Here is a 23,245-nt window from a genome sequence, read left to right on the forward strand (position 1 = left end):
CACTTAGGAGTATTTTGTTAATTTAGTTCAAACCATCAATCCATTGATCTCTTTCGACTGGTCCGGATTGGATTAATGTGGTTTGTCATTCACACCCATATCAGATCACAACGGTTTGACAACCGAATCCGCTTCAACTTCATATTAGTAATGGTTTGTGTACCTTCACCCGATCGATCATTCGCATATCACCCGTACATTCAAGTTCAATCAGCAAGTAAACGTCTACAAAGATTAATTTGGCCGAAGTCCTAGCAAAACAAGCATCAGAACCCAATGGCCGAGAATGTTCCTTCCTCGGCTAACAATCACTTGGAAGAAGTCATATCTAACGCAACTCATATCAAAACCTCGCTTAGCCGTTTGGCCGCAAGTTGGCACACCTACAAACCAGAAGGACGATTTTTTCTAAGTCCCTCGGCCCTAATTTCGACCGAGACAATTTTTTTGTCAAACATCATCGATCTCCTTCCAATCCTTTTGTCTCATGAACTAAATAACTTTTCGTTATTTATTTTTACCAAATTGGGTACGCCAACCTTATGAATACCAAAAAGAGGGCACGTACTATTACATGAACGAAGCAATTGATTCTCAGAGTTTTAGATGGTACTATAAATTCATATGCATATCACCACGCTGGGGGATTACATGTTTATTTTAATATAGTAGGTTCTCTTATTTTTCTAACATTACACTCAGTAATTTCACATAAAAAACCTCAATGATAAATTGTCTAAAAATACTCATTCATGTTTGAGCTAAATTTGGAGATATTGACTTATTCAATCATAAAGCAGCAATTAAAATAATGCTATGAAAAATAAAAAGAAACATGAAGTACCTCTTCAACCGTCTTCCCGGTGATCTTTGAAGGTAATTTTGATGTTGTCGTAGATACTGTAGTGCTTCCATTTACATTTGAGGTTGAACATGGCTAAATAGCAAAAAGCGAAGTGGTTGAGGCTGCTGACGAAGAAGAGCTCGAAAACGATGGGAATGCCGGAGTGGGAGCGGTTGATACGGCGGCGGAGGAAGAGCACAAGAAGCTAAGGAAGGCGGGAGTGGTTGGGGCTGAAGACGAAGCAGAGGTTGAAAAGCTCAGAAATGAGGGAGTAGTTGGGGCTAGCGCAGATGACGGACCAGAGCTTCCAAACAAGTTCTAAGTGGTGGTATAGGGCTCCGCCGCCGATGATGAGGTTGAGCCGAACAGAGTAGTGGTCCCAAACAACGGTGACGCATCCGATGAAGAGGTTGAGCGGAACTGAGGAGTAGTCTCAAACAACGGTGACGGCGAAAAAGCAGGAGCAGAGGCGAAGAGAGGAGAGCTAGTGGAGGCGGACGCGGTTGCCAAGAATAAGGATGACCCGAATAAGTTTGCGGTAGAACCCGAAGCCTGCGACAACGAGAATGCACCGAACAACGACAAGCCTAACAAAGAAGAGGATGAGGCGGAAGCGGTGGGGGAGGGGTTGAACCCAAAGGAAGGGGCGGCGGCGGCGGTTGTTGTTGATGATGATGAAGCTCCGAATGAAGGGGAGGAGGCGAAGGAGAAAGCAGGGGCAGAAGATCCGAAAGGGGAAGTGGAATGTGATGCAGAGGAAACCGACGATCCGAAATTGAAACCCGACCCAAATGACGTGTTCGTGCTTCATAGCCAATAACAATGCTATCACCTTGTCCACTTACATCACCTAGTAAAGTATTTTAGAACAAGTTGCTTATTGATTAAAAAGAACACTTGTGACTCGTCACTGAGTATAGCTATAACATTAACAGTTCTTCTATCATGTATTAACTAATAACTATTGTGTGATTTATGTCTACTTACTTTCCCCAATAGTGTTTGAGGAGAATACTCGTCACTAATATTTCTCGAGACCTTCACTCCTTATGTAGATATCCTTTGAGGAGACTAGGGGTCTATTCCTCTTTCGATATCCCTCCAGAAGAACAATAGCTAGTCATCGATATTACTCGAAACCTCACTCTTCATCTAGATATCATTTGAGGAAATCATGGAACTACTCCTTATTTTGAAATCCCTCAAAGAGAATATTTGTTACTAATACGGCTTGACTCTTAAGACTCTCACTCCTCATCTGAATGTCTTTTAAGAAACATAAGCCGATTAGGAGACTATTTTTCTTTTCAGTATTACTCGAGGTGATTACTTATTTAATTACTTATCTCTTAGATATCCCCAACATAAATTTTTTAAGGGAGGATTTTTACAAATATTTCTATAAAAAATCAAAGATATATCAATAATATCAAAAATATCAAAAATATTTTACATTATTGGAGAAATATCATAAATACGGTAGACAATAATATATTTATCTTTTAAGATATATCAGTAATTTAAAAAAAATGATTGGAGGATATATCGGACTTGAGTGAGCCGAAGTGACTTTTCTCAGACATGTAGCATGAGGGTAAATATCGTAAATATCAATCATTGACCACAAGATATATTCCTACAAGACTAGGATCTATATTAAGTTGAAAACCTGAGGCTTGATTTAAGTTCGGAACTTCTTTATTACACCATCAATCAATGATTACAAACAGTAATTCTTCTTTATAAATGCAATTTGGGCGGCTCAAATAGCAAATCCCAACCAAGGTAGTTCCCTTGTGTGACCTTCATTTAGGCTCCAAACAACCTGAAAATGTGGTAAATTTGTTAGGAGTTTTAATGCAGCTTAGTTAAAAAAAGTTTGAGCTAGGTAATTGTGGGGTTCGTACTTCGTACACACTCTTTACCTTTGCACTCCGGACTGTGAGCGTCTCGTGCTGCACATCAATTATTTCCAGTTAGTTTACATGTTAGTACAGCGAAGTTAAATTAGCGGGGCAATTCATTACAGACCCAATTTCAAGTTGAGATTTTCGATTAAACTCATCATTTTTTTCATTTCAATTTACACCCAAAAGTTGCTATGTATGATTAATATTAAAATATGTATTCTCTCAATATTACAAAAATTGCCACTAAAATCAAATTTGTAACCTACCTAATTTACTAATAATTAATTTACTATATTCCATAATCTAAGCTTATTACATTAATATTTATTTTAATCATAAATTTATAATTTGTAGCCTTAATATAACAATCAATTGGGCCAAAGTCATACAATCTAGATTTGGAAACCAAAATTAAATGAGTTGTTTCTTTTATACATTTCTTTTGTGTTTAAAAATATTTATATCATATAGGTATATTATTTAATTAAACCTAGTATATAGGTAAGTTATTCTATCATATAAGTATAGTAATTAAACCTACTATATAGATAAGTTATTTAATTCTATCATATATGTATATTATTTAATTAAACCTACTATATATGATTATGCCATATAGGTATATTATTTAATCAGTACTGCCATATCAGTAAGTTATTTAATTAGTCGTACTATTATGTAACTTTTTTTTGAAAATAAGTTGTTATAAGTATGTGATATTTTACTATATTAAATTGGTAAGTTATCTATTTTTACTATATAGGTAAGTTATATATTTCTACAGTATATGTAAGTTATCTATTCAAAAGGTAACTTTAATCCTTTGGGGTTTTCTCAATATCTTGTCAAAATGTATATTAGTTTAGAGATTTGTGTGATTTATTAGTATATTATCTTAGAAATTTGTTTAAAGATGATGATGTATACCTAACTATTAGACAAAGTAATCTAATAACAAGATATGTACCTTATGATAAGAAACACAAAGTGTAAACATGTTTGTGGAATTCATGACATGTCTTGTATTATTCAAAACATTTCCTCAACTATCACTCGGAGAAATGGCGGAAAATACATTATACATAGTCAGTCTCATCATTTCTTCAAAGCATATCTCTCAATCTTCATATCAAATTCTCTCAATTTAACACTATTGGAAGAAATATACCTACTAATGAGATCGAGAACTACAAACTTTTGTTTTCAATAAAATAGTTTTGTAATGACTATATATATGCTCAAGTCACCAAATTAAGATAAATTAATGGATGAAATTGATTGAAATAGAGTTAATAATATTTATGTTTAGTTAAAAATTTCAAATTCAAATAAAAAGATGCTAAAAAAATGTTAAAGGGCAAATTAGACTTAGTAAAAATATTAATTACAAACATATAGTATATATGAAATGTTTAAAATACGAATTTGGTGTAAATCAAAGGTGTGGGTTTATCTTAAAATAGGTCTCCTACATTGGGGTTTTCTCTAATTGTTTCTAAATTAGCAGATGCAAAATGGTCATACTTTCCTGTATAATCAATGGCATCAATTCTCAGTAATTCATACACATTGTGTGTGTGTGTGTGTGTGTGTGTTGGTATATATATATGTCTTTCTATAAGAGTTCACTTCATGTCATTTAGCATAACATGCCTTAGAGTCATCTGTGATTTGGGGACTGGCTTTGGTGCTGGTTGTTCAGCCTCATCACTGGGGATAGGCACATTCTTCACCTGCAGTAATGCCAATGAAAACAGAATGCTCTTATATATCTTGCCAACATATATTAAAAGGATAAATATATAGACACACACACACACACGTGAGATTGTATGATCAGTTAAGCATAAACACCATACCAAATTTCTATATTGGAGATTAAAGAACATCTGGATGTATCTTTGCTTTGCCTGTTTCTGCTCTTTGTTCATCTGCCTCCAGAAAGTATAAGTGCACCCCATGTTCAACACCTTGTTTGCATATATCTTCCATGTGTAGCTACAAAATTAGATCAATAAAAATTTAAATTTCTTAGGAGAAGTTATGTGTTGCTTGATATTAAACAGACAACAGGAATGAACTGAACCAAACAAAGTTTACCATTCATTAATGCGCTGCAAACCGGCTTTGGAATACTGTTCCCAGTATGTAGCATCAGTTTTGCATTTCTCAAAGAAATCTGCAATTTTGATACTTGTATCATCACCATTGTTGGGATCAATATGGAAACCAGATACCCCATCAACAATGATTTCAGCTGGCCCTCCTTGGTTGGTTGCGAAAGTAGGTAATCCACAGTTCATTGCCTCAATGACAGTAAGACCAAAAGCTTCATATAGAGCAGGTTGGACAAAGGCTCCCTTGGTATCTGCAATACAACGGTAGAGTTCTCCGTTCCGGTTCCTATCAGTCTGTGCTGCTATCCATCTGATCTGACCTCGGAGCTGGTACTTCTCTATGAGTGAATGCATTTTTGTAATTTCTGCTATTTCCTCTCTATCTTTTGATTTTGAAGGATCAAAAAAGCCTCCAACTACCACAAGGTTAACCAGACTTCTGAGCCTCTTGTTTTTACCATACCATTCAACTAAGCCAGTAATGTTCTTAACAGTGTCAAGCCTTGCCATTGAGAAGATGATAGGTTTCTTCTTGTCTGCTAGGAATCCCCTGTTTCAGAAAGAGTTCAGAATATGTTAAATGCTATAATAAGTTGATAACATAATTACAAGTTCAGAAGAAATATTCACTATTTTGAAACTAGCACTTACATATGTTCATTGTTATCCTCCTTGCTATACAATAGTTCTTCAATGGTAGGATGAAAAGATGAGACCCTTTTTTGTTTCTCAGTGTAAGGGAAATAGACAGACTGGTCTGCCCCAGGTGCGGCGATGTTAAATTTGGGATCGAATACATTGATGCCTGAAACAACTCTACAAAGCCCTGGAAGAGTAAATGCGGTATGGCTTTCATATTGTCCCGGTCTGTCTTTGCTGCAAACATTAAAGTTGAAGTACATTATAATCTATTTCATTCACAACTGAATTTTTTGTATGATAGTACATTGGTAACGGTTGCTAACCTTCCTGCAATTTCTTGAAACGTGCTTGCAATGACAAAATCTGTTGCATTCATCGAAATTGTGTCTGCAAGAAATTGGCATGAGAAGTGATACTTGGGGTCTAATTCCTTCCACTTGATGTCAGAGTCTTCATACTTGGTTTTCTCCAAAGCATGTGCAATTGTTGCCTGTATTTAATGGATTAATTTGATATTAGTAAACGTGAAGTGGGAGAAAAGTATTGTATGTATAATCTGATGAATTGTGACCTGAGTTATTCCAAGTTTGTTAGCCATGAGAGAGGCCACCAAATTCCCATCAGTGTAATTTCCAATAATAAGATCTGGCTTCCCATCCATGAGGTCGAGGACTTTGGCTGTAGCATCCTGGAAATTTGAAAGAAAATGAAACAATTAGAAACTAAAAGCACATCAGAAAATTAAAAACCAATTAGTGAGCACTTCAATAGAATGGGATGAAATATTGAAACGGAAGCATGCCTGCACAAACAGCTCAAGATAGGGGTAGATGTCAAAACGAGAAACCCAACGACGTAAGATCCCGTTTTCTGTCCTAAATGGCACCCTAAGTATGTTTGAGTACTTGGTGCCATTAATTGGTTCCAACTCCTGATTGCACTTGGTTCCCCTGGCTTCAGGAATGAGTCTTGTTACCTATCCAAGTCAAGAATGTAGTTAGATAGTGTACTCACTAAATTGAACCACCTTCATGATGGGTGAAACTCACCACAAGAATTTGAGGCTTCACAACAAGCCCTTGTTGCTTAATTCTAAGGAGCAATTCTTCTTCCAGAGCTTTAACTTGATCAAGAATATAAACAACCTGCAGTTTTCAATTGTAGAATGGAAGAGCGACTTTCAGCATAATATTATGAATGTTAATGCAATGAACTTATCAGATAAAGTGTCTTGGTTTTTTTACCTGTCCACCGGTGTCTGGTAAACCTAGAACATCAGCTTGGCCAAAGTATCCATGAGGAGAGAAAATTACAACATTGAATATGGTAGGAAGCCTGCTCAAAAGGCTCTCCATGTTAACCGGGTCTGGAGCTTGTAGTACTTCAGACAGTGTTCGCATTGTTTCCTTGGTTCTCTCTGCTGTGTCTCCCCAACCCTTCTCAAAGCCCCACTCCCTAAACCTGTAAATGAGATTTTTGGTTCAATATATATATCAAGTTGCAGGATTAATGGTAAAACAGATAAATGTGAAGTAGAGTCAGTCACCTATTATCAAAATTCTGAAAGGGAGTGTCCTTCGGAAGCGCTGAGAGGTATACTTCTGAGACAATCAACGCCATCTGAAGCTTTGCAGCAGTGTTGAGGGTGTCATTTATCATAAGTTGCTATTGATTCAAATCCACAGAATTACATTTCAGACATTAGTAGCATATAAAACTTCTTATCTCGTATTAAATTAACAGAAAGTACTGTGTTTGTGCCAGTCCCATACTTCTCCTTGATGATTCAGTGATAGTAAGTAGTCCACAAGGGGCTGTGAATTCTCCACTCTCCCAGCCAGCGCCGATGTCATGAACTTGGAAACATAGTCGAGTCCATTTCCAATCGAGGACGACAGAGTTAAGTGGGGAGTAGAGAAGTCAATTGCTCTAAAATCCACCTCCAATGCATTTTCATCATTGGCCCTGAAAAATAAGTGTTATTTAGTACATTGATAGATAATTTTCAAGGTGAGGTGGGTAGCGGAAACAGTTATATATATGTGCTTACCATTTCTCATCATATAGTGTTTCTTTGCATTTCAAGAAGTCCCTCACAGTGATGGCCTCAACTGAGAGATCCTCAGAGCTGACTTTAACATATTCCCAATATCCAGGGTTCGGTCTTATTGAAAACAAAACATGTGGAGGACTAACAACAGCTTCCTGTTGACGTTAGGAAAACAAACCATCACAATGTTTAAAAAACCTACAATTTGTAAGGGCATGCGTACCGAAGAGATGAAAGAAGCTAGATCAGATAAAACACCTGAGTTGAATACAATATATAACCAAGTACTCCTGCCATAACTTGGCTCCTTTCAATCTTGTCATCTATGACCAACTCTATTTCATTCATCAAATGCTGAAGTTTCATCATCCTTTTTCCCTTTGCAATGAATTTAGCAAAACACCTCTTCATATGGTACCGGCTCTGCCTTAGTGCGTCCGGCATGCTTTCAGCTACGGAGTCGGATCGCTTAACGGCTGCTTCTGTAGAAGCCATTTTGATGAGCTTCAAAGTCTAGTTTTTTTTTTTTTGCCCAAAAAGTCTTGTTAGAAGATGAAGCAGCTTGTTTTTGGTTTGCTGATCATGTGGAGATGCTAATGCATTTATAGACTACTTGGCCGAGCTGTTAATTGTTGAAGCTTTGCTTTTGGTTTCGTCAAGCTTATGAAGACAATATAACTTTTTGGGCAGCTGAGATGATGTTTGGAAAGAAGCTATATTCATCAAGGTGAGAAAGAAAGAATTGACAGAGTTGAAAAGGGATCCAAAAACAATATAAAGAGAAAAACGAAAAGAAAAGAATCTATCTCTTCTGGCTCTAGAAGAAGCTCATGTGTTTCTCTCTAGCTCACGTAACTACTGGGTATCATTCTTTCCTTGCTTCTTTCTTGCATTGGTTGGCAACTCAAAGAATATAGAAAGATTGTATTTTCAAGGAAGCTAATCATGTCCTTGATTCTTATTTCCTCCTTTTCTCCATCTTTTTTATCTAATTTTTTTAACAATTAATGAATCTTTATTTGATAGATCTTATGAAACAACCGACTACCTCATTGGTACTTTCCCACGTTGGCTATATTCTTAGAGTGTGACCTTTTTCCAAATGAATGTATATGCTCTGGGTCACCAAACTTGATACTTACAGCCAAATTCTCCTCAAATTCTTCATATTACGTCGAAATATCAGCTAGGTATATAACATAAGATCTCATTCTTTTTCGTTTTGTCAATACATAAGGAGCACCTTTTATGAGTTTTATCAGTACCTAAGTATGCTCAAACTTGCAAACGAAAAAGGTTTAGAATCTGTCAAATCTCAAACATGGTCATTGGGACCTCAATAATGGGACTATGCCTCTAATAGTTACATTACTGTACGTGAAGTCTAAAGCTTGTGATTTATATCAAAGACGAAGTGATCAAACTCATGCTGCCGGGCCGGACTTGGAGCCGGTATGCAAAATTTCAGTAAAGAGATTCGTACCATGAAAGCCTTCAGATCCACCTGCCTTTTGGTAAAACCATTACACACAACAGAGGGGAGGTAGCTAATCTAGAAGACACCTTCAACCATGTTTCATTTTAAGCAGAAATGCCAGAATTAATGCACTGCCAAAGACACTCAGTTTTCCATAATGCTCACTATAAGTGGTAAATAGATTGGACTAGAACTCCTGCCCGCGCCTAGCTGCTGGTGAGACAGATGGTTGTACAATTTTCAAGGTGATCTGTTGTGAGCAAAATGATCAAGACTACAAAAGATTCTGAGCAGAGATGGTGTTTTCAAGATGAATACTATAACCTCTCTAATTAGATGATTTATAACTATGCAAAATGCAAATGAACTGCAATTCCTTGACCACTTATACCACTCTATCTGATATTTCACTTTCTAAACTTCTTCGTAGAGAAAAACTGAACCCAATATAAAAATATAAAAAATAAAAACTGAACTTCAAAACCCAGAGAACTCAAATTTCACATACACACACAATACACAAATAATTCTTAGTGAATCCAACGAAACAGCCAAAGTTCATTGCTAGCTAGAAGAAAAACTAAGAAACATAAACTTTGATGGCAGCACAAACACATAAGCCACGAAAATGACGAAATTATATGCATTTGGAAAACTCGTGTGGAAATTTTAATCCAACAAATAATTAACTAACAATAAATCTCAAAACATATTCAGAAACAATAAATCAAGTAAATATGCATAATTTGACAGCCATTGGTTATGGCCGAAAACAGCAAAACAAAACAGACATTGAACAATCTAAAAATTTAGCAGAAACTGCCAGCATTTGTTTTCTAGCAATGAATCTCAAGTTATATCAAATTCCATGCCCATACATTATCATGGCATGTCTCTTCTACAACGTGCTGTACCTCCACAACTGTAACAACCAATGCTCATATATCAGCACAGATGGTAACATTTACACAACCATTTAAACAGCAAATCATCACAACAACTTCAAAAAATCAAATGGTATATACTTATATTAATTGCATTCTAATTACACATATCAATTCTATATATATAACCTAAATCATTCCCACAAATCACGTCCGTGATTTCTTCCGTAAATCACACTGACACTCCCCCTCAAGTTGGCGCATACACATCAACCATGCCCAACTTGCTAAGTGAGTCATAAAATGCTTTCTTATACACTCTTTTTGTGAGCATATCGGTCAGTTGCTCTTCTGTATGAACAAAATGAAAACTAATGATCTTTGTGTCTAGCTTCTCCTTTATAAAGTGACGATCAACCTCCACATGTTTTGTACGATCATGTTCCACAGGATTTTGTGATATATCAATAGCTGCCTTGTTGTCACAGTACAGCTTCATAGCACATTTAGGCTTAATACCTAAGTCTTGTAGCAAATTTCTAAGCCATAACAATTCGCACATTCCCTGAGCCATACCTCTGTATTATGCTTCAGCACTGGATTGAGCTACCACTTTTTATTTCTTACTTTTCCATGTAACAAGATTACCCCCAACAAAGGTAAAGTACCCTGATGTGGATCTCCGATCTGTAATATTTCCAGCCCAGTCTGCATCTGTGAAGCCATAAACCTCAAGGATATTATTGTGATTAGAGAACATTACTCCTCCCCTTGGAGCTGACTTCAAGTACTTCAAAATCCTTACAACAACATCCATGTGGTCTACACTGCGATTATGCATGAACTGACTCACTACACTTGCTGCATATGCAACATCTGGTCTAGTATGTGATAAATAAATTAGGCGTCCGACTAACCTCTGATAACGAGGTTTTTCAGTAGGCACTTGATCTGGATACTCCGTTAATCGATGGTTCTGCTCAATAGGAGTATCAATAGGAGTGCAATCCAACATACCTGTCTCTATTAGTAGATCAAGGATGTACTTCCTCTGACACAGATAGATACCATCACTTCCACGGGCTACCTCAATGCCCAAGAAGTACTTGAGTGTACCTAGATCCTTCATCTCAAACTCGGTGGCTAGCTGTTTCTGTAATCTATCCACCTCAACAGTATCATTCTCAGTAACTATCATATCATCAACATATATAATTAAGGCTGTTACATTCCCTTGTTGATGTTTGAGAAATAACGTGTGGTTTGAATTACTCTGTCTGTAGCCAATTTTTCTCTTTGAACTATGAGAATCTTCCAAACCAAGCACAAGGTGATTGTTTAAGACCACACAAAGACTTTCTCAATCTGCATACAAAGTTACTTGGAGAAGCAGCCACATATCTAGGCGGAAGATCCATGTACACTTCCTTTGTTAGTTCTCCATGAAGGAATGCATTTTTAACATCAAACTGTCTAAGTGGCCAATTTAAGTTAGCAGCAAAAGAGAGCAATACCCGAATAGTGTTTATCTTGGCAACAAGTGTAAATGTCTCATCATAGTCTATGTCATATGTCTGGAATGTCTGGATAAACCCCTTTGCTACTAGGCGTGCTTTATACCGGCTCACTGACCCATCTGGATTATGCTTCACTGTAAACACCCAACGACATCCCACAACCTTCTTGCCATGTGGTGGAGATACAAGTTCCCAAGTATCGCTCTTTTGTAATGCTTCCATCTCTTCCTCCATTGCTTTCCTCCATTTTGGATCTCCCAATGCATCGTGCACTTTGTTAGGTACTGATACAGTAGATATTTGATTCACAAATGACTCATATGACTTAGACAATCTTTTGGTAGATATAAAATTTGCCACAAGATACTTTACTTTAGCCTGAAGGGTATGTTAATATTTTTTTGTTAGCTGACCCCGAGTAGACCTATTTGGCAAGACATATTGTCTACTATGACCCCGAAGTGGCGGCCGGCCGGACATATTCCGACCACCACCAATGGCCACCAAATTTTACCGGCACAATCCAAATAACATTCCTAACAACTTTCTAGTTCACAACATCAACCAATTTCAACTCTAAAATGTCCAATTTCACCATTTTCGAAAAATCCCAATTTCCAAACCCTAGAATTTGAAATCGTCGATTCGATCACTTACCCTTCGAATTGGTTTAATTCTTTCGGTGAGATTGTAGCATGGAACGAGACCTTCTATACGCACCAAGTATCCCGGCCTATGGTGGCCGGAGGAGGGAGTTCCGTCGAGCAGATGCAATCGGCAGGCAGACCTTCTAGGCGGCACCGCTCCCTCACGGCGATGAGACAGGGCCGGTCACCAACCCAGAACGAAAGGGTTTCCTCCAAGCTTTCGAACGGTACCCGTGCGGCGGCCTGGAGTGGTCGGACGGCTTGAAGGCGACGAGTCGGGCTCGGCTCGGGGAAACGCTGCTCTCCTTTTTTTTTTTTTTTCTTCTTCCTTCCCAAAAATAGAAACTTACCCCCCTATATAAAAAATCTCCACCGTGAATAGTAACTTTCCTAAAGGGGCGTTTCTACGACAACACACTTTTACGAGAATATCCGAACCCCAAAATACTAAAATCGGATTTCGGTTACGAACGTACCTAAATTTGGACGATAATACTATTTAATGAAAATAAAAGATTGGGGTCGTATCAGTATATGACGTCAAGCTTGAGGACGAGGCCACGCGCCTTGACGATTCAGATGAGCAAGTACTGCAGATGGAATTGATTTGTAGAACCTAAAGATTTGCAGCGTCAGGCTTGGAATGATAAAGATAGTGACACTAGATTGTGACCTTGCTGTGTCGTTGTCCTCAGGCTGGTCATCAATCAATGAGAGAGAGAGAAGAAGAAGAAGAAGTATTTTCCGAATAGAGAGAGAGAGAGAGAGTGTGTGTGAGAGAGAGAGACAGATTTATGATGAAAATGCTAGCAAGGGTAGTTTAGGTACACCACACAAATATGTTGATATAAAATTGGCCTTATTTGAGTAAAAATATTGGTGTGTTCTTGAATGAGAGAGAGTGGTGAAAGATGTCCTTGCATAAGATTTTCTAATATAAATAAGACGTCTGGGTTTAGATCGTGCTTGGGTTCCTCTCTCTCAAATTTGAATTTTGAATTTGAGAGAGAGAGTCGCTTTTCCACCGCGAGGTTAGTCGTTCTTTTGTTTCTTTCTATTTCTCTATTACTTTTGATTCTGTTTCAATCAATGTTTTAAAAAGAGAAGGCGTATCCCAAGACGTTTAGCCTTGAGTCTTAGAACTTGAGGCGCATAAGGCGTAAGCCTTATGTTTTGAAAAATTAGTAATTAAATGTGTAAATATATAATTATACACATACAAAAAGAACAAATATACATAAGAATTTACTAATTTATTGCATTTAGATATAAAAAATCATAATCCAAATGTTTTAGACACTTTTCATCAAATTAAACACATTATATAAATAAATATAAAAAGATACTTAAAAAGATTATTTTCTAAGGCCTAGTCAAATGCGTAAAATGTGTAAAAAAACGTAACATAAGGCGTAAAAGGCGAGCTTCGGTGTCCAGACCGAAAAACAGAGGCGTTATGTATGTTGTTTTAAGCTTTTTAAGCCTCAGGCGAGCCTTGAGGCGAGTTTTTAAAAACATTGGTTTCAATTTACTCGGTTCATTTCGATCTAGGGTTTTAATTCTGTTTTCGGTTAATTCAATTTCATATGGATTCCTTGTGTGGGGTTTTAGATTTGCCCTTTAATATTATCATTTTTGTGATGATTAATTTTACTAGGTATGATGCAAAAAAAAGAGACCCAGTTTTATTTTATGCATGAAAATCAAAATTTCAATTATTGGTGCTCTCCCTCATTTGTTGGGGTTGAGGAACCATTTTTGATTGTGTTTCATGTCGTCCCCCCCCCCCCCCCCGGAATTGAATTCGTTGAGCTTTGGAAAGACTAGTCTCAATTGGTCCCTGTCGGAAAGATTTACATGTTGTTCTCAATTCTCAAATGATAATTGCACAACTTGAGGGTTCATCCGAACAAGTCATTGACTGTTCAAATGGTTGCCTTATCGGTTCGTGTTACTAAAGATTGTTGCCTTGTCGGATTGTGTTAATGATGTTGTTGCCTGGTCGGATTGTGTTAATCATAATTATTGTCACTCAAGTGATTTTTGCCTAGCTTGAGGTGTCAACAAAGTTCAATTTATTGTCTTGTCGGATTATTTTCATGAGATTGTTGCCTTGTCGGATTGCGTTAGCATAATTTTGGTCACTCAAAGTGATGTTTCCCAGCTTGAGGTGTCAACAAGGAGCTTATTAGCTGATATGCTGATCCTTTGGCACAAGTGATGTGGGAACAGATGAATATCTCAACGACATTTCATTGAAATTAGTGCAAGGTAGTTTATATACAGTTATATCTGTTAGTGAACTTGGTTGCTCACTTTCCTACCTCAGTTGCCGGAATTAATTGTTGCCATTGTTGCCAAACAAAGTCAGTTGCTGGAGTTAATTGTTGCTAAACGAATTCAGTTGCTACAGTTAATCATTGCCAAACGAAATCAGTTACTGGAGTTAACTGTTGCCAAACGAAATCAGTTGCTGGTGTTAATTGTTGCCAAATAAAATCAGTTGCTGGAGTTAATTGTTGCAAAACGGAATCATATGCCAGAGTTAATTGTTGCCAAACAAAAGCAGTTGCCGGAGCTAATTGTTGCTAAAATGAAATGGTTGACTCAGTTGCCCGAGTTAACTATTGCCAAAACGAAATCATTGATCAGTTGCCTGAGTTATTGTTGCCTGCTAAGTAGTATCGACTCAGTTTTTCAAGTTATTATTGTTGCCAGTCAATTAGTTTCAGAGTTGAGGATTATGTGATTTTACAATTGTCTTCAATGATGATGTTCAATTACTGTAAATTGGAGCACCGAGGCCCGAGCATTATGAAAAGGCTTGGTTTGAAGCACCCGAGTTAAAAAATCAGGAAGCTGTATTGAATAACAATTATGTCTTCAGCAGGGTGGTCCCTATCCAATTCCTAGGTTCAATAGTCTGCAACTAGTGTTGCAGTGTTGAATGTAATGTTTGTGTTGATTCAGCTTGGGAGCTAATTGCAGTGTTTCCAGTTACAAAAATGGTGGTTTTAGTTGCCTTTATTGTTGTTGTATTCGTATATGGAAATTCTAATTGGCAACAAATAAAAATACAATTACGGATCTATAGTTTGTGCATTGGAATCTGTGATTTGCTTGGTCGAATACTGTTATACCAGATTACATCCCTGCATCACTTATAGATTTTTGCCAGTTGCATCCTATCCTTGAACCTACTGATGTTTGTGCGGGTAGGTAATTGCTTGATTAGACTGTGGGTTTCAGATTTGCCCTTTATAATTTATTTGTGATGATTAGACCCTTTGATTTTGTTACTCTTAAATTTTCTAGGTGTGATGAATTGGGAGACCCAGTTTTATGCATGAACATCCCTGTCTAATTATGGTGCTCACTTGGCTGCTCACTTTTCTACCTCAGGTGCCGGAATTAATTGTTGCCAAGTGAAATCATTAACTCAATTGCCGGATTTAATCATTGCCAAATAAAATCATTGTCTCAGTTGCCGGAGCTTATTGTTGTCAAACGAAATCATTGACTCAGTTGCTGGAGTTAATTGTTGCCAAGTGAAATCATTGACTCAATTGCCTGATTTAATCATTGCCAAATAAAATCATTGACTCAGTTGTTGGAGTTAATTGTTGCCAAATGAATCCATTGATTCAGTTGCTGGAGTTAATTGTTGCCAAACAAAATCATTCACTCAGTTGCTTGAGTTAATTGTTGCCATACAGAAAGGGTTGATTCAATTGCCCGAGTTGTAGTTGCCTACTAAGTAAAGGGATGGCAATATTACCCATCAGGTAAGGTATTTACGGGTATTCGACCCTAATGGGGCTGTGTAATGGGTAAAAAGGGGAATGGGTATAGAGATCCCCTATATTCAAAATATGGAATCGGGTAATGGACGGAGATGGTATTTTGATCCTCATCCCCACCCAATAAGAATAAAATGTATATTATATATATTTCAATATTAATTAATTAATTAATATTTATGTAAATAAAAAAAATTTATAGTTATTATTTTATTTTGAACTTGTATTGGTTTAAGTTGGATTAATGTAAAAATTAATCAATTTCATCATAATATTTAATTTTCATTTTAGATTTTTACGTTTTTCTATACTTCATATGAATTTTTATATAATATAACAAAATATTATTAACGGGTATTGGGACGGGTATGAGAAACGGATCCCCAGCGGGTATGGAAACGAGGAATACCCATTACTTTCTAACGGGAATTGGGACGGGTATGAGGACGTAATTGAAATTGGGTATGAATATGGTATTTCGATCCCCTTACTCTGTCATGCTCATTGCCATCCCTAACTGAGTAGTATCAATTCAATTGTCGAAGTTATTCTGGTTCCAGACATTTAGTTTCAGAATTGAGCTTTCAGTGATTCTACAGTTGTCTTCATTTGATGAAGTTCAGTTGCCAATGTGATTGCATAATTGTTTCTTTATAGTACTCTGATTGGAGCTGATGTCATTTTGGACATGCGTATTGCGGGCACAAAATCGAGTGCAATCTTGAATTGATCAATTGAGTTGCTGTCTATAATGCATCCTGTGCTATGGAGGAAAGGTCAGGAAACTTTAAAGTTGTCCATGCCAAAGGAGGGCTTCCAAGATACGGAGGTATGTCAGGTTGGACAGGAACCCTCCTCTTGCGAAGGTAACGATACTTCCACATTTATCAATCATTAACATGTGAATGAGATTTGATTATTAACTCCAATTGTTCAGTCAGTTGGCCAAAATTTTCCGAGCGTTCTGGGTAGTCGACCTTCTTTGCTTGATGAGGATGTCAGATACATGACTGAATGTTCAAGTATATAGGAGAAGGCGGCAGACCAAACTCTGGAAAACAAATTAGATTAAAGCATCCAATTATGAAGCTGCTGAAGTGATCAAAGATGCCGAACAGAGTAAGAGGAGACTGAGAAAAACATGACACCTCTTCACAACCAGTAATCGACAATGTTAATCCTCTGACTAACCCATCTAGTTCCAGTCTGACCACTGGAATGCCATCCATATGCTCGAGCAACTCAAACTTAACCCACTTCTGTGCACCATCCCGTGACAACAAAATCGATGACCAACTCATGCAGACATTTTATCCAGTAATGCTCGATCGAGGTTGGAAAACACTATCCAACCGAAATGCAAACAGGCATACACTAGAAATCCTAGAAAGATGGATGAACAAAATCCTAAATATAAAAATAAAAAAAAAACTAGAAAGATCGATCAATGGATGAACTAATGTGAATCTATGCTCCGTTGATTAGGGCGAGGACTTAAGACTCATTAGGGAGTGCAGGAATAGCTCCCTTCTTAGTAGTTGTTATTGCTCCGCATGCATTTGCGAATTTGAGTACTTCCCTCAACCTTGGCTCATCATCAAGAACAGATTGGTCATCAACAATCTTTGCAAGCAAAGCACCCACAAATGAATCACCAGGCCCAGTAGTATCTACAGCAGTTACATGAAAAGCTTCCACAGATCCCCGGAAATTCTTCATGTAGTATCTGCTGCCCTTTTCGCCAAGAGTAACTAGGAGGAGCTTTAAGTTCAAGTGCCACAGACTCATGGCAGATTCATCATCAATGTTTGGATTTCCTGTGAGAAAAGATGAATGTTCTTCGCTAGCCAACCCTTCAATTTCCGGCATCTCTGGATCTTGAGCGTCTGCAGGAAAGGGAAAACATACATTTCTTCATTTCCTAAGCAAAGAAGCCACTTCTTCCATACCGTCATATCCTGGAGCACAAGGATTTCTAATACAGGAAAGGGCAATCTACCCTCCCTACAACATTCAGCACCCACTCTTTCAACACTAGACAAGTCTCTTATAATAAACCTGTTTCAAACAAGATAATTAGCCAAGAAAATTAAGAATCAACAATTTTCACAATTCGCCAAACGTCATGTCAGAGAATGAAGGACGTCCAATACATTTTCAGAATTCTAAACAATTGTAGCTCATATAACAGAGCTCTGTAAGTTATTTACGAGGTTCTAGGCTGCAGAGCACCTCTAACTCCTTCTCACTTGTGCCACTCCATTCCAATTCCAAGGTATCCAACCCTTCCTTAATAATTATTGGGCCTTCTTTGCATCCTCAACATCTATTTCAATTTCCAATCTTCTGAGTCTCATGGTTCCACAGAGATGAAATGAACCTATCTATCCAATCGCCGCTGCACTACATTTTTCCCACCACAAAGTTGAGCATAGTTTGCAGATGAGTCAACTGATCTACTTGGGGAGGCGTTTTTCCATCGAAGGCATGCTTACATTCTGGAGATGATGTAAATTAGATAAACTGCTCATGTTTGAAGGAATCGTCTTCAAATTTGAACAATAACCTAACATTAACGTCGGTAAGTTGTAAATCATGCATCTTGACTCAGGCAAGCTCAGTATTAGTGTGTGAGAATGATCAAGGTATCAAAGATGTCTCTAATTTCCCACGGAATCTGGCAGCTCGGTGACTTTGTAGCTTTAAAGGAGAGCACCCACGAGTACTTCAATTTAGGCAGAAATTCAGAAGTAGCATAACGTGTGCATCAAAAACTGAACGTATTAGGAAACTCCGCTAGTATTGAGCATCACCAAATGGTCTCATATCTTACCAGCAAATAATAGTTTTTCTGTTGAAATATTACATTTCTAATTTGGAAGATGAGAGGATATGCTACAATTTTTAAAAAGATGACTTTTTGACTAGAAGTATGTAGTTAATAACATCTGTTTAGTCTCTATATTATGGCGTTGTCATCTGTTTAGTCCCTGCCATTTCAAATTAATCTGAAAGATCCTTAAAGTTACAATTGTTAATCCAAAGAGTCAATTCCATCAACATCTCTGTTAGTGTGATGATGTGGTAGCTATAAACTCTCCAACTGACTAAAACACCCATGTTCGTTACTGGAGGTGGCGATTGCAGTGGCGATTGCAGTGTTATCGGTGAAGGGCTTGCAGTATTTGATTGATTATCATCATAGTTTATACTACTGCTAGACTGAGCTTATATTGAACAAGGGTTTTTTGGTCAGTTGGAGAGCTCATAACTGCCACATCATCATACTAACGGAGATATTAACGGAATAGACCTTTCGGATTAACAATTGTAACTTTAAGGATCTTTGAGATTAATTTGAAATGGCAGGGACTAAACAGATGAGAACGCCATAGTATAGGGACTATACAGATGTTAGCCCTTAAAATAAAAATAGAAGATAATTTTATTATATTATTAATATAATTTGCTTTTTCAATAAAAAAATTGTAAGAATAAGGATATGTTATTATACTGAACAGAATGCTTCTCAGATTTATATTAGCACAATAGCACACTTTCCTTGGAAATTGATAGCCTTAGATAGTTTTAGGAAACACTTATTGTTCATAAAAAAACCACCAACACAAAAATCTAGTAAATATGTAGCTGGAGATGTTCCCTCTAACATATGTCCAAAAGTTATAGAGAACCACAGACCTCTAGAATGGAACCTCATTAGGAAACAGAACACCTGAACATAGAAATTGCAGGAACAAAGGTTCACTGCGGCTTCACTTATGTTTATGCACAAACTGGTCAGATAGTGTGCAATGAATGTTGAATGATTATAGTAAGAAAATTTTCTTATATCACATGTAAATTAATAGTTATTTTTTATATCCTCACCATAAAACTCCCATATATAATAAAACATTGGATGATGACTTGAAGAGCATTAGACAAAATAAAACAATTCTCTTCCGAACTCTAACTAAAATTGGAGTTATGGTTAAGCAAATTGTTTTGATAAAAGAAATAAGACTGGTAAGCATACATGCAGGTAATAAAACTATAAAAGCATATATGTATGGTGTCTTGGCATTATACTAAGAAATTCATATTGTCATTTGTGTACAGGAATCTCGACTTACCGCATTGTATATGAAGTTCTCCTGCTGTAAGAAATAAAGCTGCAGCTACATGTATAGGAAATTTTAAACCTATATGACTTCAGAAAGACTAATTGAAAATGAAATACACCTATTCTTTTATAAAGCTCCTAATGTTGAAGATTGAACAACAAATGCTGCTTTCTGCATCATGAATTTTGTCATGTTTTCTGATCATGTCACATCTCTTTGTTTTCGTCTACATTGTGGCTAAGCAATTAGAAGAAGACAAATAACGCAAGATAAAGTGAAAAAAATCTTTTCCCAAACTCTTAACTAATTTAGATTTATTATTCAGCACTTTCTTTTATGACAGATAAAGATTGGTATGCATATATGCAGGCAATAAAACCATAAAATTCTGGTGGCTTGACATTATACTAGGGACTCAATATTGTTATTTGTCTACAAACTGGACAGGAATTTTGACTTACCGCATTGTATATGAAGTTCAACTGCTGTAAGGAATGGAGTTGCACCTACATGTATAGGAAATTAAAAACTTATATGACTTCTGAAATACTGTTTTAAAATGATATAACACAAATGAATAGAGCTGGTAATTATCTAATCAAAAACTGCTCTGCTTTTATCTAGTTTTGTTCTTCTAGGACTGTTGCCATGTAGTTCATAGCCGTGAATTACCTCTTGCTTCCTTGAATTACCATGTATTTTATAACGGTATGCCTAAGTTTGGCTAGCTAGTTCATCAGCAGGAGTTCAATTATTATTATTTTTCCTTTTTTCAGAAGATATATGGAAGAAGTCAAGTTTAATTGATGATGACAAGAGTATGAAATGAACTCACTTGGCAGAAATTGTATAAGAAGAATATTGATTGGCATAGGAAACCAAATTAGTTAAATGTCAACAGAAGGGAACCAAAAATTGAAACAGAGTTCAACTTCAACCATTCCAACGAAATGCTAAATAATCTGGACAAAATAGCAAGTTCATAACAGTATATTACCTCAAGCTTCCTTGATTGCAATACCACATTAAAACCAATACAATCCTTCGTGTTCTGTATCTCCTGTTTTAGTTGGTTCAGAGAGAAATTGTCGTGTCATCTTCACTATAAAAATAAAAGGATAATCGGTAAAGCAAAATTGGCACAAATATATAAAAATTTCTCTAAAATGACAAAAAAGACTCACTATTTGTAGCAATTTTCCGCCCTTCACTAACCCATCAATGACCTTCAGCCATTCTTCTCCTCTCTACATTGTCAAAGAATGAATGGAATTTATAGCACACGGCATAAAACATATACACATAACCCAATTACCAAAATCAAAACCCAAAAAAAAGAAAAAAAAATAGCAGAGAGACGCTGCTACACAACCGAAACAGAAGTAGAGGGTTTGAAAGAGAAAACAAGACGAGTAAGACCTACCCTCTTACAACCGGTCACCACTTTGGACCTCTCAAGCCTGACAACCTTATTCGCCGACCCGGGATTCCCGGAAAACGGTGGCAAACCAGACCGAACCACAGTCGACTTCGACGACTTGGGTCGTACAGAGAGCGCAGATCTCTTCTTCTTGTGGGCCCACTTGACCCGAATTAGGGGGCGGTAGTTCAACTCAGAGATGATTTCACGAAGGTCTGCGAGTATATCGTCCGCTGCATTCCAAACTCACTTCAGGGCCTCGGTGTACCTACCACGTCGTCAAGAAGATAAAGGGTCATGGGCCCGAGTCATGGGTTTTAAAGAGGAAAAGGTTGGGCTGATCCTTTAAGCCCTAAAAACAAATACTTATAACAAAAAATCTATTTTCAGAAATCATTTTTAAAACAAGTAAAAACTCTTGAAATTTATAATCTTTAGAAAAATATTCTGAAGACATTTTCCTTATTGCATCAACAAACAACTAGTGGAGAGTGGAGACTTGACTGTCTAATGGTTTGTTTCCTTAAGGTATAAATAATTCAATTTCTTTAATTACTTAGACTTAGACATTGAAAGAATCTTGCATATATTTAAGTGACAGATTATTTAGAAAATGTCAATCCACATTTCTAATATCTCAACGACTAATTGCTACATGAACATTCGTAGGATTGCATTCTTGAAAAATAAAATTAAGCGACCTCCTTCTTATTTTAGCATTTGATTGTCGCTATTGAAACAACCTTTAATTCATGGTTGTGACCTTATTCTAATTTGAAATCATTGAGAGCTAGTGTTTATACTTTGATACCAAGTCCTTTTTATTCTTTCCTCTTCATTAAGGACTTGATTACTTGAAATTGTGGAACTTTGTTGAGATTAATTATATGTTCAGCTCACCAAGCTCATTCATTTGAATTAATTTTGATCAAGGGCTTGAGTGTCGAATGCTTTGTCGAGAATTTATCAAAGTTCCACTAATGCCATCACGTGTTATCTTTTTCTATCATGGTGTACTCTTTTAATTTTTCATACCATAGAAAAGACTTATATAGATGTGAGCATATGTGATCTAAAAATCTTTGAACGTTAAAATAATTATAAGTCTGTTCCGGGAGAATTACTATTCTACTCTTGTGTGTGTCTTAGCCTAATAGGTTTCCTGTTAGGAGATAGATTAGCATCTCCGTAATAGATTAGGACTCTGAATCCAACGGGATTGTGGTTTTGTAAATATCTATATATAGGCCCCTATATCATTCAATAATACACAATTATTTCATCATGCATCACATTATCACGCACTATGCCCTAAAACCCTGAACTTTTAAAGCCCTAGAATTTTTTTTCTTCTTCTCCTCCGCCGGCGCACCCCCTGTTCGCCACCGCTGCAGCCTCCCCCCCCCCCCCCCCCCCCCGCTGCTACCCCCGCAGCCCTGCAAGCCCTACACGCGACCCCTGCAACCCCCGCATCACAGCCCCTGCACGCACGCAGCTCTGCCCGCAACCCTGCACGCGGCCCAGCCCCCCACCCAGCCCTCCTTGCACCCCTGCACGTAGCACCTGCAGCCAGCCCCGCAGGGTCTCCTCCGCATTCGCTCCGCAAAAACATCTTTTTGCCCCGCAAGTCCCCGCATCAAAGCATTTAAAATTGCTCCTCCCGCATATTCACACAAGAAATGCGAAATTCACAAGCAAGGACTTCGCTCAAGAGAAGCTACTCCCGTATACTACAAACCTTCAAAGGTAAATTTTTCATAAACGCTCCTGCTTTTGAACGTATAGATATATTATATCGGGCGTTATTAGCCTT

General features: G+C 37.2%; 2 protein-coding genes and 1 long non-coding RNA gene across 9 annotated transcripts; all 3 read right to left on the minus strand.

The window, feature by feature from the left end:
- Nucleotides 1-2,749: 2,749 nt before the first annotated feature.
- On the minus strand, nucleotides 2,750-8,143 carry LOC126784545 (sucrose synthase 7-like). Of its 2 annotated transcripts, none has more exons than XM_050510042.1 (14): nucleotides 7,822-8,143; nucleotides 7,564-7,718; nucleotides 7,286-7,478; nucleotides 7,060-7,178; nucleotides 6,758-6,974; nucleotides 6,563-6,658; nucleotides 6,316-6,489; nucleotides 6,085-6,201; nucleotides 5,837-6,003; nucleotides 5,523-5,747; nucleotides 4,855-5,421; nucleotides 4,614-4,752; nucleotides 4,408-4,487; nucleotides 2,750-2,799 (listed from the first exon to the last, which is right to left on the minus strand). In XM_050510042.1, the coding sequence occupies exons 1-14, from the start codon at nucleotides 8,056-8,058 to the stop codon at nucleotides 2,766-2,768; spliced, it is 2,520 nt and encodes an 839-aa protein (XP_050365999.1). In that variant the 5' UTR covers nucleotides 8,059-8,143; the 3' UTR covers nucleotides 2,750-2,765. The 2 variants fall into 2 exon arrangements, with proteins under 2 accessions (XP_050365999.1, XP_050366072.1); XM_050510115.1 differs by lacking the exon at nucleotides 2,750-2,799 and adding an exon at nucleotides 4,189-4,282.
- A 9,239-nt stretch (nucleotides 8,144-17,382) lies between these two features.
- LOC126803451 (probable fructokinase-4) lies at nucleotides 17,383-17,757 on the minus strand. The gene has a single exon (XM_050531261.1). It carries the CDS (start codon nucleotides 17,755-17,757, stop codon nucleotides 17,383-17,385), a length of 375 nt encoding a protein of 124 aa, XP_050387218.1.
- Nucleotides 17,758-17,943: 186 nt separating this feature from the next.
- On the minus strand, nucleotides 17,944-21,649 carry LOC126782699 (uncharacterized). Of its 6 annotated transcripts, none has more exons than XR_007670796.1 (6): nucleotides 21,436-21,649; nucleotides 21,197-21,259; nucleotides 21,010-21,072; nucleotides 20,474-20,518; nucleotides 20,022-20,060; nucleotides 17,944-18,613 (listed from the first exon to the last, which is right to left on the minus strand). It is a non-coding gene; the product is annotated as an uncharacterized LOC126782699 (long non-coding RNA). The 6 variants fall into 6 exon arrangements; XR_007670797.1 differs by having other exon boundaries at nucleotides 20,022-20,066; XR_007670789.1 differs by having other exon boundaries at nucleotides 21,010-21,114.
- Nucleotides 21,650-23,245: the final 1,596 nt, after the last annotated feature.

The sequence above is a fragment of the Argentina anserina genome, chromosome 1 (assembly GCF_933775445.1).
Source record: "Argentina anserina chromosome 1, drPotAnse1.1, whole genome shotgun sequence".
In the NCBI taxonomy this organism is placed as follows: Eukaryota; Viridiplantae; Streptophyta; class Magnoliopsida; order Rosales; family Rosaceae; genus Argentina; species Argentina anserina.

Excerpts from the sequence above, each read along its gene's own strand:
- LOC126784545 (XM_050510042.1), bottom strand. The coding sequence starts at position 8,058 with ATGGCTTCTACAGAAGCAGCCGTTAAGCGATCCGACTCCGTAGCTGAA. Across the intron at positions 6,202-6,315 it reads ATCTTGAGCTGTTTGTGCAG|GATGCTACAGCCAAAGTCCT; the intron begins GCATGCTTCCGT and ends TCAAATTTCCAG. Across the intron at positions 2,800-4,407 it reads AAATCACAGATGACTCTAAG|CACGAGACGCTCACAGTCCG; the intron begins GCATGTTATGCT and ends ATTGATGTGCAG.
- LOC126803451 (XM_050531261.1), bottom strand. The coding sequence starts at position 17,757 with ATGCCGGAAATTGAAGGGTTGGCTAGCGAAGAACATTCATCTTTTCTC.